The following is a 13,905-nucleotide window of genomic DNA, read 5'->3' as shown; positions in this document are numbered from 1 at the left end:
AGGATGTTCCCAGACAATCTTTCATGGATGAAGCAAACAGGAGTCATCCAGGGGAGGAAGTGGGGACAGGTGCTCCACAGAAGACTCAAAGATGGACTGAAAGAAAGAAGGAAAACATCAACAGACAATAGTCCACATTTATCTTTTTGTATACCTCTGCAAAGCCTGGGATATTCCTCTTTTTCCTCGGTTTGGTTAAAGTCAATTGTTTTGTTCTACAGTAGCTTTGTTTTCATTCATTTCTTCATTTACAATCTATTTACCCTTTTATTTCATACTTTCGACACTTAAAGTCGATTACTGAAGCCGTTTTAATGGTTATTCGTCACTGTTTTTATTTTCAAAATCTATTGCACAGTTCATTGATCTTTTGGGCTACAACTGGCTGTTATCAAATGATAACCACAGATAATTATTAAATCTAAGGGGAAAGAAAACTGTTCATTTTAGTAAATGTGATAGCCAGGAAATTCACTTTTCTGTTTTTAAGTACTTTTTCCTCCGGCTGCAATTTCACTATTATATTTTTAAATCTGTTGGTTGTTTTTTTTTATAGTGTCTCAGTTACAAATCCGTACAACCTTCTACTGACTTATCATGATTTTTTCTTTTTTTTTTTCTTTTTTACATTAGGTAGCCACAAAAATAAAGCACTTATCAGTTTAAGCATTTGGGTACATTTAAAATGTATTTGTTCTGCTCAATGTGAATTGTTTGCTTTCAGTTTGTGTTCTATTGTATTTGAATAGTTTTCTGCTGTCATTTTCAAACTTTTCTCCTATAATTGTTGAATTTTAATTGCATTTTTTTTTTGTAATTTAATGATAAACTTCTTTAGATATTGACACGAGAATTTTCTGTTACTTTCCTTTTATTTAAAAAAAAAAAGTTAGTTTTCTTTTTTTTAAATGGATTTCTAATTGAGGTTAGTCACTGACAGTGTTGAGTCACAGCCGTGTTCTTCACATTAACACACTAACTGTTGCTCACTTTCCTCGCCCGTTTCCTAAGAAGGGAGGTCCACAGCCGAGAGCGACCCGGAGAGGACACGAGACCTAAGAAGTGAGGCCAAACTCTGCCAACACCTTTTAGCCTCCCAAAGAAAAACACAGTGGAGAGGAAACTGACTGCTGATGCAGTCATCTTATACTCACTGCCCGCCTGGACGCGAGCTAAAAATTGTCCTGAATGCCACAAGGGGATTCAAACAAAAGAACGGAGAGTGCTGAGCTGATCAGGAGAGGCCTGGAGTTGATTCAGCTCCCTGAGTCAATTCCTGACTGTGAAACAAATGTGCCAGCCTGCTTGAAAAATGTTCCCTGGCACCGGCCCAGCATTTTATAATCACTCCTATCCATCCAAGCTTCTGTTTGTCTTAACTGCAATCGTTTGTGCTGCGACACTTCAGATCCTATCTGCTCGTTCCTTTCGTTCAGTTTCGGCGTTGCTCATTTGTCACTGTTGTATTTGACTGGTGCGTGTATCGCCTTCATCCACCCTTCACCCCCACCTTATTGCAACTGCAACATCACTTAAAGCAGAACAATCTGGGTGTCTAACAATGTTGTACATCCTGTATTTCAATGAGCATTGTATAGACACGCTGTCAAACAAACTTCAGTTGCATCCGTACAATTTCTTTAGAACTCACTTTACATGTGAGTCAGAATTTCACAATAGTGTGAGTTTGTCATATTTTAGGTGTTATGTTCAGTTCTCTCTTTCTCTCGAGGTCTGTATGTGTTAAATATTTGTCATGTTTGGATGTGTGATTATGAAAACTTGAGTTTGATTTGGGAAAGCGACTGCATAGAATGTGCAAAAGTAAAGTTTTCATGATGTAAATGCAATTAAAGGACAAACCTGTGTGATGCCGCCACAGCACATCCATAAAACAGTGACGTTTTATGCAAAGACGGAAGAAGTGTTACACCAAACTGTTACACCTTCCGATAATGCTGCACCTTAAAAATACTTCAAAACTCATTTGTGAAAAATCTGTGTGAATTTTGACACGGCAGCCGACATTGCGCCACAAGAAAGAAAAAGAAAAGTGTGGACACCTGTTCAATGTAGCTCATTTACAAGACAAACATTATTTTTATCTTCGTATGTGTGAATGAGCGAGAGAAACAAAAATCCGGGCTGGAATCGGAAGAAAAATAAACTATTGAGTCACAGCATTGAGTGGAGATTGACTGTATCTGTGAAACTATATATAGTTGGGAGCACAACTGGACGGTGGTGTGACAGGCAGAGACCATAAAAGCGATCAGGCCAGAGAGGGACAGCATATGCCTGGGATTATGAGCAACCAGCTCTGCTCCAGGCGGAGGACACACCCTCTCCTGCAGCTGTCTCACATGCTGTATTTGCAATCTACTATCAATGACTTAATCAGTTCGGGCCCTCGCGGCCTCTATTTGTTGGACGGATTTACTATTGCGTGTTTTTAACAATTGATAAGATTTTTTGCCAGATTATACAACTTCAGAAATAGTTGAAAAGTCCCTTTTATGAATCTATATTTCCTATTTAAAAGCCTGAGTGAGGTGACAACGACTGGAGAATTCACAGAAAAGAACTTGAGTGTATCCGTTTGTATGTGTGTGTGTGTGTGTGTGTGTGTGTGTGTGTGTGTGTGTGTGTGTGTTTCATAACAATTTCTATTCCATCAATGCATCATAATCTGTTACGTGCAACACTCATCTAGTCATCATAGTAGATTTATCAGCCATAAACTATCTGTTTGGCAGCTGATGGGAAATCTCTGTAAAGTTATGTCAGAGATGGAGAGGCTTCTGAAGCTCCTATTATTAGATTACTCAAACTGTACTCCATTGCAAGTTGAAGTGCTGCTGGTAAAGATACTCGAGTAAAGGTATTCTGTTTAACTCGATGTAACGGCAGTCGATTCCACCCTTAGAAATTATCCGCATTAAAAACATTTTTATCAGAAAAAGATTAAGAAATCACCCCTAGATGTGAAGTAGGAATTCCCTGCAGATTAATTATCTCAAATTGTCAAATTCACTTGGAATCATTGAATTTAAAATGAGTGAGGTCTGTTGTATCATCTGATTCGTAGCTAAGTATGACTCCAATTAGAAACAAGCTCTTAAAAGTATCCCAAAATACTACTTAAGTACAATAGGATGAGTGTTGTTTTTTCTTGTGTGAGTTGCACCTTGATACTACAGCGCTATAGTGCTGCGACTAATCATGTTGGTGATAAATGGATTTTGGATGTAGCATGAGCTGACTCAGCATACTGTGAAATATATTTCCCACAGCCTTAGAATCCAAACTTTGCATTGCAATAAGATCTCAACTAGTGATCAGTGATGCTGTTCTTTGACCTTTCTGTGTAAAGTTTGCGTTTTCCTGTGGTACTCTGCTCTCTGTCAAAGAAATATGGAAGGACGGGCTGAGGGAGGACGTGATTCTGGAGCCACTGTGGGACAAAACTCTTGGTAATTCCAAAGGATTTATCAGTGTTTGATCTGTTACAAAGAGCAATAAAACAAAACAAACTTCATGTACCACTCATGTCAACATTTAATAACACTTGAATTTGAATAGGAAACTCTCAGCTCTGAGTCATTTTAGCATGTCTAAATACAACTTCATCACTCATCACAGGTAAACAAAATAATCATTCCATCAAACAGCCTTTTCACTGCAGGCATATGATTTTCAAGGAGACGTCTGAAACATAAGCTTGGTTCCAACGGGTTAAGAAATTGCCCGAGCACTGTTTTGTTGACTGACGGCCAGTTTTGCACAATCCAAATTCCAGCTGCATCAATAATGACAAACCAATTTGTCCTGCCTTTTGATTTGCTCCCTCAGAGTGGCCTTAAGAGGAGAGACATATTCATTATGGATAATCACTTGCACCTGGATTGAGCTTGTGGGTTTGCTGTAGTGTTTGTTGTGTTTTTATCTCACTGTTTGTTCAGTTACGTTCATGCGGCGCTGTCGTGTGACAATATATTGACTCTAAACTCTCCGGCTGAACTTTACTTGTGTTTGCGGCCGACAGCTGATCTTATGGGCTTGTTGTATTAAATTGCAGCTGCACTTTGTGGGTAAATGAGGTGGCTCTGCGTGTGTGTGTGTGTGTGTGTGTGTGTGTGTGTGTGTGTGTGTGTGTGTGTGTGTGTGTGTGTGTGTGTGTGTGTGTGTGTGTGTGTGTGTGTGTGTGTGTGTGTGTGTGTGTGTGTATGTGTGTGTGTGTGTGTGTGTGTGTGTGTGTAAGGCAGCTACCTGAGATGAGATTAGGGCAGTGCCATGATTAAGTGCTGCTGTGTTAATGCAGTTGCTGTGCTGCTGCTGTAATCTCTGAGTGGCTCTCCGCAGACTGCTGGCAGCAGAGCCCCAGGACACACACACACACGCACACGCACACACACACACACACACACACACACACACACACACACACACACACAATGTGTGTGCAAACACACGAGAGATGTACACTGCTGGAGCAGCAAGAACACCATGAAAGCTCTGACTTCCTGAGCTTTGAGCTGTGCTCCCTTTGCTCTGACCACATTTCTTACTCTCACATGGAAGCTGCAGCTTCTGACAAACATCTGAGCTGTAAATATCAGGAAAAACATGCAAATACATCAGGAAAATGCTTGTTTCTTGAAAGTATTAGCAAAAAAAAATGAATTATCGTGTGTAAAATTAACTGTTCACAAATTTATTTTCTGCAAAAACTTGGATTATTTACATCTAAGAATATATTATCTGATGACACATTTGAAATATTTCAGAAGTGACAATATAAGCATGTTTACCACCATTTTTAAAATAAGATGGACTTCAGGTATTTTGAGCATTTGCAATTTAGAGTTCTGAATGCACATTATAATCTAAGTTTTTTTTTTAATCACGTAAAATAGGTACATAAAGCACATATATTTAAACATAAACTTAAATCTCACCTATACTGTGGTGCAAATTTCTGATCATCTAACTTTAGTCTAACAACTTCATCAACATTTTTGTGAACCTACTGTATATGCTTACTTTCCTGTATAATATTCAATTTACTTTCCTACAAACTAATACAATTTTTAGTTATTATCCTTTCATGTCATTTACCATTTTAATCCCCTTTTATGAGCTTATTTGATCCAATGGTGTCAGGTGTGCATCGATCATCCCGTTTATTTCTTTTTCATGTTTCTCTCGTTCACTTGTGAAGCACTGAATTGTATTTTATTGTCTGAAAATGTAAGATTTCACATACATTACATCAGTTACATATTTTTCTCAGAAAGGGCCGGATCTATATTATTTACAATGTCTGATTAAAAAAAAATGTTGTTCTGTCTTTGAAAGTTAATCAACACGCAATTGACGGTAAACAAATCCACCAAAAACATTTTCAGATGCCACCACAGTTTGTTATTTGACACTTTCCCATGTCTGGACGTTTCACTCACTGGGCTCTTCCTCGTCAATTAGCGTGTGGAGATCATATCACGGGGTGACTTGGGGGGTCTGTGCAGGTGACATCCCCACCCACCCTGATGATGCCTCAGGGATCGCGGCCTGAGCCTGTTGTTATGCAGCCATTAGCTGTAACAACAGGGAGGATAAACCCGCCACTCAGCCACAGACTGAATTAAGACACATTCACAACAATTATTGTGGCTCCTCCTGCGCGGCTCGGGGGCAAACGAGCCGGCCTGGGGGAGAGAGGTGAAGTCTGAACACGCAGCAACGCCTCCCGGTGAGCAGACGTCACTTTATTGAGATCACAAAGTCCAAATGTGTGTTGAAGTGGGGAAACTGGAGGCTTATTTTTGTTGTTGTTCATCTAGAAGAGATGACATCATAAAATACGAGCGTGGGAAGAGCCGCCAGTATTTACCTTGAGGTCCAACGTCTACTTCAATATTAGAGAACATTTTAAAACATCCAGCATGAACAAAGCCCATGAATATATACACCTCTGGAACATGTTTCCTCTGAAGTGCTAAAAATGGATGGTGGGGTCAAGGTGATTGACCCCTCCGAAAAGAACCTCTTCCTTTTAAAATAGGGAAAACCTCTATTTATAAAACAGGACTCTTTCTGAGTTATAAATACATGAGAAAAGGCCTGAATATTTCTTCTGATCTATTAGAGATTTATATCTGCAAACTTTGATTGCGGTGGAAGCAACACATGAGCAATAGTGGATAAATATATCGGAGTCATTCAGCTTACACCCGGAAATAAAACCCGATGTCACTGCTTTGTTATTTATGCACAGCTGGAGGATGGCTTTTCATTAATACCTCTTGTTCCTTTGTGCAAATACACAAAATTATGTGTCACCATTGTTCGGTAGGTGTAACTGAACGATTTGAAATTGCCTCGCATTAATCAGAAGACACTAAGCCATTTACAGACAGGATGTCCGGAGCATAAACTGTGCTCCCATGCTGCGAAAACAAGGCGCCATGCACAACGCAGACACTGAGATTACCTCCACTTTGTCCGGGTCAGGAAGCCGGGTCACTGACCTTCGCCGCCCAGCTTCCAGGTGAGCAGCCACTGCTGTGGCCGGGAGCCCATTCAGCTCCATGTGGGAGTATGAAAAACAAGCCTGGACCGCATAAAACAGAGCAAACACTGAATGAGCAGGAACGTTGTGCCACATGGAAAAAAAAAAACTTCTTAGAACGTGAACCTGTTTCTAATAAAAGAAAAGAAGAATATATATTACCTGTGAATGCCAATTTAGAAAATAGCAAGCATTCTATACTGAAGAGATGAAATCCTTGCTTTATAATTGTCTGCGTATTTAGATGAATATAAATAATGAGCATTCAACAAGAGACGCAACTATTTGCAAACATTTATTTCTCAAAAGTGCAAAAGTATAAAAACAAAAATGAACACCTTCAGTATATACACTAACTGTAAAAGAGTGACTGTACAATATTTATTATCACAAAAAAACCCAATTCATCTTCCTGTAAGAGAGGAAGACACATGTTAAAACCAGTGTTCATATCAAAATATTTGATGGCTTTATTAACTGTTCCTCCACATATACAGTACAAAGTCTTTAAAGCTGCATTTAAAAAACTATATCTCATGAGCACCCTGTGTCTGTAGTGAAAAGAAACAAACAGAAGCAAACACTGAGTTCAAATGTAGCCACAGAGATTTGAGGTCAGACCATGTGTCCTTGCAGGCGGGCAGGAGGTTAGGAGTTGTTGTAGCTACAGTAATACACAGCTGTGCTGGCGTCTGACAGCACCGATGATATGAGGCTGTCTGGTCCTTGCATGCCACCCTCGTGTGGCCCGTACTGCAAGCCTGTCATCTCCGCGCGCGCCGCCGAAGAGGAACTCAAATACTGCTCGAACTCGCTGCGGTCCACCTCTGCCAGCAGCTCGGAGTGGTGCATCTGCTCCACGCTGTCCGCCGAGTGAGGGTGGGAGTCGGGAGGAGGGGAGAGCTGTCCAGCTCCGCCGGGGTGCCGCTTCGGGAGGCTGCAGTGCTGGGTGTAGTACATGGCCAGAGGGTTGGGACATCCCATGTAGGAGGGAGGGAGGGCGGCGGGCTGCGGAGGCTGCTCCGGAGCGGACGCTGGGTGTCGGTGCAGGATGGGGTTGTTATGGTGGTGGTTGGTGAGGGGGTCCTGTGGTTGGTACTCAGAGGCCTGGGAGTGGTAAGGGTATGGGGGCATCATATGGCAGTCCTCCTGTGAATGTGGAGGAAAGAACATGGAGTCTGACTCTACAGCGTCTAGGGGAGAGGTGTCGGGCGTTGGGAGACTGTAGGCTTCATACGAAGGGCCCCCGAGGGCCTGAGCATCCCTGTAGTGACTGAGCGGCTGCGCAGGAACCTGGAAGCCGTGCTCATGGTAGCCGAGGCCAAGACTGTCCACGCACACTCTGCCGTCCCCGGCCATCGGCTGGGCCTGGTGATCGGTCACGCCGTGGACCAGAAAGCCAGAGTCCAGCCTCTTAATCCTCTTCACCTGCTTCCTCCGCCGCGGCCGGTACTTGTAGTTTGGGTGATCCTGCATGTGTTGAACCCTCAGCCGCTCGGCCTCCTCCACAAAGGGCTGCTTTTCTGTGACAGGAAGGGCTTTCCATGACTTCCCTGCAGGTCAAGAGGAGAGTGCACATCAGTGATATGTCAGGAGATACCTATCGCAGCCCTGTGATGCACACGAAAATAGCCTGTTGCCATTTTAGGGGGCAGGGACAGGTTTTGGAGGTTACATCTGCAGCTCAACTCAAGACAGGGTAACTTTTAAAAAGATGTAACCTGCTGTCACAACAATACCTGGGAGGTTATAACAATTTAGATGTGTTAATATTGAGTGATTAAAACTTGCTCCATATTGAAATAGCAGAGAGTAATCGTAATAACAGGTTTATACATCTAGTACATACGTTTAAAAATAGGGTTAAAATAAAATAATAATAATAATAATAATAAATAAAAAAAAATAAATGTATGTACTCATGTACTCACCCAGCATTTTGCTGAGCTCCGCGTTGTGCAGGTCGGGGTTCTGCTGCGCCAGCCTCTTGCGCTCATCCTTCGCCCAGACCATGAACGCGTTCATCGGCCGTCGGATGCGCGGCTCGCTCTTCCCGCGGCTCTGGCCGCCGGAGCCGGACGCGCACGGCTCGCTCTTCACTTTGGCGTCCCCGAGAGGACTGAGGGGGTCGGCCCACTGGCAGTGTCCCATTCCAGGCATCATGACTGACATCGCACACCTTGCCTGGGTCTGATCGTCGCTGGCGTAACCCGCATCGGGACTACTCATCTCTGTCCAGCTGGGAGGGTTTGGAGAGCCACCGGGGCGCAGCGCACGACCACCGACCTCAGCTTCAGGATGAATTACGAAATTAAAAAAATAAATAAAAATGAGAGAACAAAAAAACAAAAATCGTTTCAAATAAAATATGTGTTGCTCTTATGTGAAAAATAATAAGCTGCATCCATTTTCTACTCCCAGGACTGACTGATTGCGACAACTCAGCACAGACTGTGGTCGCTGCTGCGCTATAAGCGCGCAGCCAGCCAATCACCATCTGGAGGGAGTGCCCACTACTACAAAGGTGTAAAAAAAAGTTCACAGTACCCCGCCTCCCACCCTTGTTTGGAGCTGTGAGCACATCTGAGGGAAGAAACAGCGAGTAATTTAATAAGTGCTGAACTCAAAGTGAATATTGTGAGATCACATGTTTCTTTTTCGTCATTTTGAGGAAATTCTTGTGAGAAATTTTTCGAATTTTGGAAGAAAAGAGTATAAATTCCAAACTTTTAATGTTTTTTAGATCGTCTAACACAGGCCCACAGACTGATCCACTTTCATCTATCACCTCTGCAATACACTTGATCATCAGTATGTGTATTGGGAGCGAAATCATGAAAATCAAAGTTTGCGCGTGGAGTGTGGTCACTCCTCCACATGCAACTTTTCTCGTCTGGATTGAAGAGATTCTTTGATTGCATCACGACGTGAGAAGTGCTGGACAAAGGGTTTTAATCTGATAGGATTGAGGGGGGACAAAAAGCTTAAATAAACAAGGCGGAGGCCGTGACGACTTTATGGTGCGCTTTTGTGCCATGCAGGCGCTCAAGTGCCAAAGCAGGTTCTCTTGGAGACTTCTGTCTGCCATGTAAACGAATCAAATAAACAGCTGATTGATTAAATTTGCTCTCAGTCACGTGTGACATCCGTGGGTTTGCCTCATTTCCTCAGCTCCTCAGTGAAGGGCAGAACTAAAAATTATTTTGCCAAAAGTAACTTAAAATATTGGGTTGAAGTCAACTCCAATGCCTTCAAGGGAGCTGTGAGGACCTTATCAAGTAAATGACTTTTACCTCATTAAATCTCAATCTCATTTTATTGTGTAATGTCATGCAATTAAAACTGTAAAAAATAATCCTCATTCAAAATAAAAACAGTTTTACCCCCCAATTGTCCCTCCTTGAGGTGAAATATTTGACATGGCTCACTGAGCTGCAGGCACACTCCTAAGGTTATATGACATCATCCAGTAGTCAAATATAAACTTTATTAACTCTTATGAAAATGCATGTAAAGTGCCAGAAATGTGTGAGAGTGTGTTTCTTTTATGGAGCACATCAGGATAATGGTACAAGTGAAAAGGTTAGAGGAACCTGTTGCTCAAATATCCAGACTCGGGGTGTTTACGTAGCAGAGAATGAAGCCCCTGTTTGTGGCCAGAAATCCAAACATCACCCGCAGGCTGCAGGGCTTCTTATCAGGGCCAGCAGACCCCAACCTGTCAGCTCCGTCTTTTCTCGGACCATTCTCATCTCGCTGCGGTCTACGATCTCTCTGACACGTCAAAAGCGGCTGACAGAAATATGAGAGATGCTTATGCAACCTTTTCGTGGCCCGAGCAGACACCAGCAGGGACTCCAGAGCATGCCGAGTGACCCTCTGGGGGTTGGTTGGAGGGCGTTTTTTTGGATGGAGGGTCCAGCCGGCGGAGCGGTGCATGGGACAGGATCTGAACCATAATACTGTCATCGTCTATTTTACCACTGATGACCTGATAGGGTTTTCCCCCCCTAAGAGAATGGAGAAAGAGGGACCCCGTGTGTGTGTGCGTATTGCATGCTGTGGTCGCATGTGTGTCTCAGTGAATGCGTGTGTTGACATGGGTGTGGATACGAGCGTGCCCTGGTCGCCTCTCTCTCTGTGTGGGAGTGAAAAACCCTGGCTTTTGATGGGAGAAGTCATAAAGTCTGGAGTCGTAGCCACATTTCCTCTACAAGGTGAGGTTCAGAGTCAAGCCAGAGGAGGGGAGTTGGCGGTGAGGGGGACAAGCAATGGTGACACGCCTCATGCAACTCCCCACCCCCCCCACCCCTGCCATTCCTCCCCCCGTCCCTCCACCGAGTCCCCCACCCCGTGCCTGGGGAGTCTGGGGCTGGGTGGGGGCCAGGGCTCTCGACGCCAGCCTCTGGACTCCGCGCTCAGGGAGAGGTCACTTGGCTTGCTTACACAATGGCATTATCTCAGTTCCAGCCTCGGCTACTGCAGCGGTGAGCACTTCCCGTCCCTCTGCAAGCACTTCCTGTCCTTGGCGTAGCGGCACAAACTGTCCGCCTTCCGAAGCCGAGTTCTGAAACGCGGTCGAGCTGCTGGTCGCCAGTCTCACTGTATAAATGTCTGTGGGTGGCTTTCTTGGGAATTGCACAATGTGTTTGCTGGCTCCTTTGTGCTGCACTGCCAGGCATCAGTGTTGGTTTAAATCACAGGGACGGAAGGTATATATATGTTAGCACTCTGCGCTGATCCCCTGAGCCGCTCGAGCTGCTTCAGGCCCGAGCTGCACAAAAAGCCAAAGGGTTTGAACAATACACTGCTAAATAGGTGCAAGTGTTTCAAGTATTCAGGTTCAGACCTTACACAGAGGAGTAAATTGATTAATTGGAAATAAAATGTTTCAATTATTTGCTTGGTTTTGCTTGATTCCTGATATTTCAACTTGATTGTGTCCTTTAATTTCTTTGAATGTCAACCAGTGTTGCTGTTTATCCCAGATTGTACAAAATGCCTAAATCAAGTCCATCCATTGAGTCGTCTATGTGATTTCCATTAAGTTTACTAATGTGGTATCTCCCCCCCCCCCCCCCCCCCCCCCATTCAATTAACTATGCCTCCGTTGAAACTGTGGAGTCCGCTAACAGTTTGAAAACCTCTCAGCTAAATCACGTCTCAAAAAAAAGATATGGAGATATTTATTGTAAAAATAATTTAGCACGTACACCTTTAAAGTTTTAGTTACCTGACTGTTTCAGGAGACTGAGACAGGCATGAAAAGAAAAAAAAAAGGTTTTGTTTGTAACATTAAATCAACATGTTGAGCATTTATTCTCCTGGCCCGTGTGCTTTGACTGTCTTTTACTGGCCGCGGTGCTCACAGAGAAATGTCATAAATCAAATGAATGTGAGTGTACCTGATGCATGCACTACTTTGCTTTATTTATTTTTCTCATATGGAGCTGATCTGTGCAGAACGTTTGGTTCAGCCACAATGTTCCCCACCTCTCATCTACATGCAACATAAACATCACTTCTTCACCATTTTTTTCTTTATTTCAAAAAAACTAAATCTGTGTGCTACAACCTTACACACATACATGACGATGGCCATCAAGGGGCTTTTTGGGAGATTTATCAAACTGCTGCCTTAGAGTGACCTGATTTATCATCCCAATCCCAGCAAACATACTTTAAATGCCGCACAAATCAAGATTTAATGTTCCTTAGAGACGTTTTTCACATCTTCACTTTTTAAATCCAGATCAACTACATGTAGAAATGCGTTATTTCGGACTATATTGACAAACATGAACTACTTTCTTGGTGGTTTTAGGGCTCATGAAGCTGTGAGAAGCTCTAAATTGGCCTTATCACCTCATAAAGCCACATTAGCATTGAGTTGGAGTCATGTTTCTGCTATCTGGTGAAAATATATCTGATCTACAAGCCACCCGAAACTCAGTCTCTACCAACTCTTCAGAAAAAACTCACGGTATTTTAAGCAGATTAATACCTCACAGTGTTCACAAACTTGCCGCTAAGTTTTGCAGTCTCACTGCTCCTAAGATCGGAAGATTCGGGTGATAATTGTCTGTGACACTTTTCACATTACAGTCATTAAAAGAATTGGTAATTAAAGACGACATTTTTAGAAATTTGATTCCCCCGCCCTTGAAAACGGCAAAAGATGAATGGTAGACTTTTATAAATTATAGTGACTTTGTTTGTTTGTTTGTTTAAGAGTTGTGTATCAACAACGCTGTTGAACTTGGGGGGGAGAGGAAATTAAGTCATGGCGCTTTCTAGAAGTGTACAGACATCTGTCGGTATCAGCGCTGAGATGGTTTAGATCGTGTGATTCGACTATGACTTCCTCCAACACCTGCCTCTGGAGAACGGGAGGTGTTTCAGGAATGGGGGAGTTTAAAGAGGAGATCAGATCACAGGTGTGCGAGAGCGAGGAGGAGGAGGAGAGAAAAGTCTTATCGGAGGCTGGTCCTGTTTATAGAAATTACACCTTTGCTTGAAAATGAGCCGTATCGCGTTGTCACTCAAGAAACGCTCTCAGCCGTCCATCAAACTCTGCAGGAGCACATTAAGGATCAGAAATATGTGCGAAAAGTACAGTTTCACTTATTCATGAAGTGCCTTTTCCTCATTGGTTGACTTTTGGTAACCTGAAAATCACCCCACCGGTTTGCAGATATGAGAGATCACCCACGGGCTAAAGTGGTTAAATTATGCTCACATGTAGGATGTGAAACTCTACTTCGGCTCATGTTTGTTTTTTTTTGTTTTTTTTCCAGAGGCTGCAACGTAATAATCGCAGAAATTGGAGACTTGAAATTCTTGTCAAATTACTCAAAGAGAGAAAACGGTCACACTTTGTGAAACCTGCTTACGCAGATGTTTTTATGTTCTATTGGTAGTATTGGCTTCCCCGCCTCCCTCAAGGGATTGCTGGGAAAGTTTCCTTGCCCGAGAGCACACACCCCAACCCCGCAGAAAGGGTAGCACTGGGATGTTGTCTGCCGCAGACGAGTGGGGACACAGAGGAAGCTGTCTCCGCTCTTGTCTCATTGTTCCAGAGGCGTTAATCTGTCAGGGATCTGCTGGGAATCAGGTGGGAATCTACTCAGGCCCTGTTGTATTTATTGGCCACTTCAGTCCACGTTCAGCGAAGTGGGGCTTTTGGATATCTTCACCCCTTCCCCTCCCACAGCACCATCCTGCCTCATAAAGATGCACCGGCGATAAAACTATTTCTTGTTTGTCCCGGCCGCTCAGTTTGGAGATGAGCGCATCCGCCTTATCTCTTCGTCTCGCCCTCATTCTCTGTATGA

General features: G+C 43.3%; 1 protein-coding gene across 1 annotated transcript; it reads right to left on the bottom strand.

The window, feature by feature from the left end:
• Window positions 1–6,858: 6,858 nt before the first annotated feature.
• LOC308125323 (transcription factor Sox-17-alpha-like) lies at window positions 6,859–9,017 on the bottom strand. Its single transcript, XM_080488977.1, has 2 exons — window positions 8,503–9,017; window positions 6,859–8,124 (listed from the first exon to the last, which is right to left on the bottom strand). Exons 1-2 carry the CDS (start codon window positions 8,798–8,800, stop codon window positions 7,220–7,222), a joined length of 1,203 nt encoding a protein of 400 aa, XP_080345103.1. The 5' UTR covers window positions 8,801–9,017; the 3' UTR covers window positions 6,859–7,219.
• Between the last annotated feature and the right edge of the window lie 4,888 nt (window positions 9,018–13,905).

The sequence above is a fragment of the Lipophrys pholis genome (genome assembly GCF_963383615.2).
Source record: "Lipophrys pholis genome assembly, chromosome: 20".
NCBI classification, from domain to species: Eukaryota; Metazoa; Chordata; class Actinopteri; order Blenniiformes; family Blenniidae; genus Lipophrys; species Lipophrys pholis.
The sequence above is the reverse complement of the archived record's forward strand: the minus strand, read 5'-3'. Positions and strand labels throughout refer to the sequence as shown.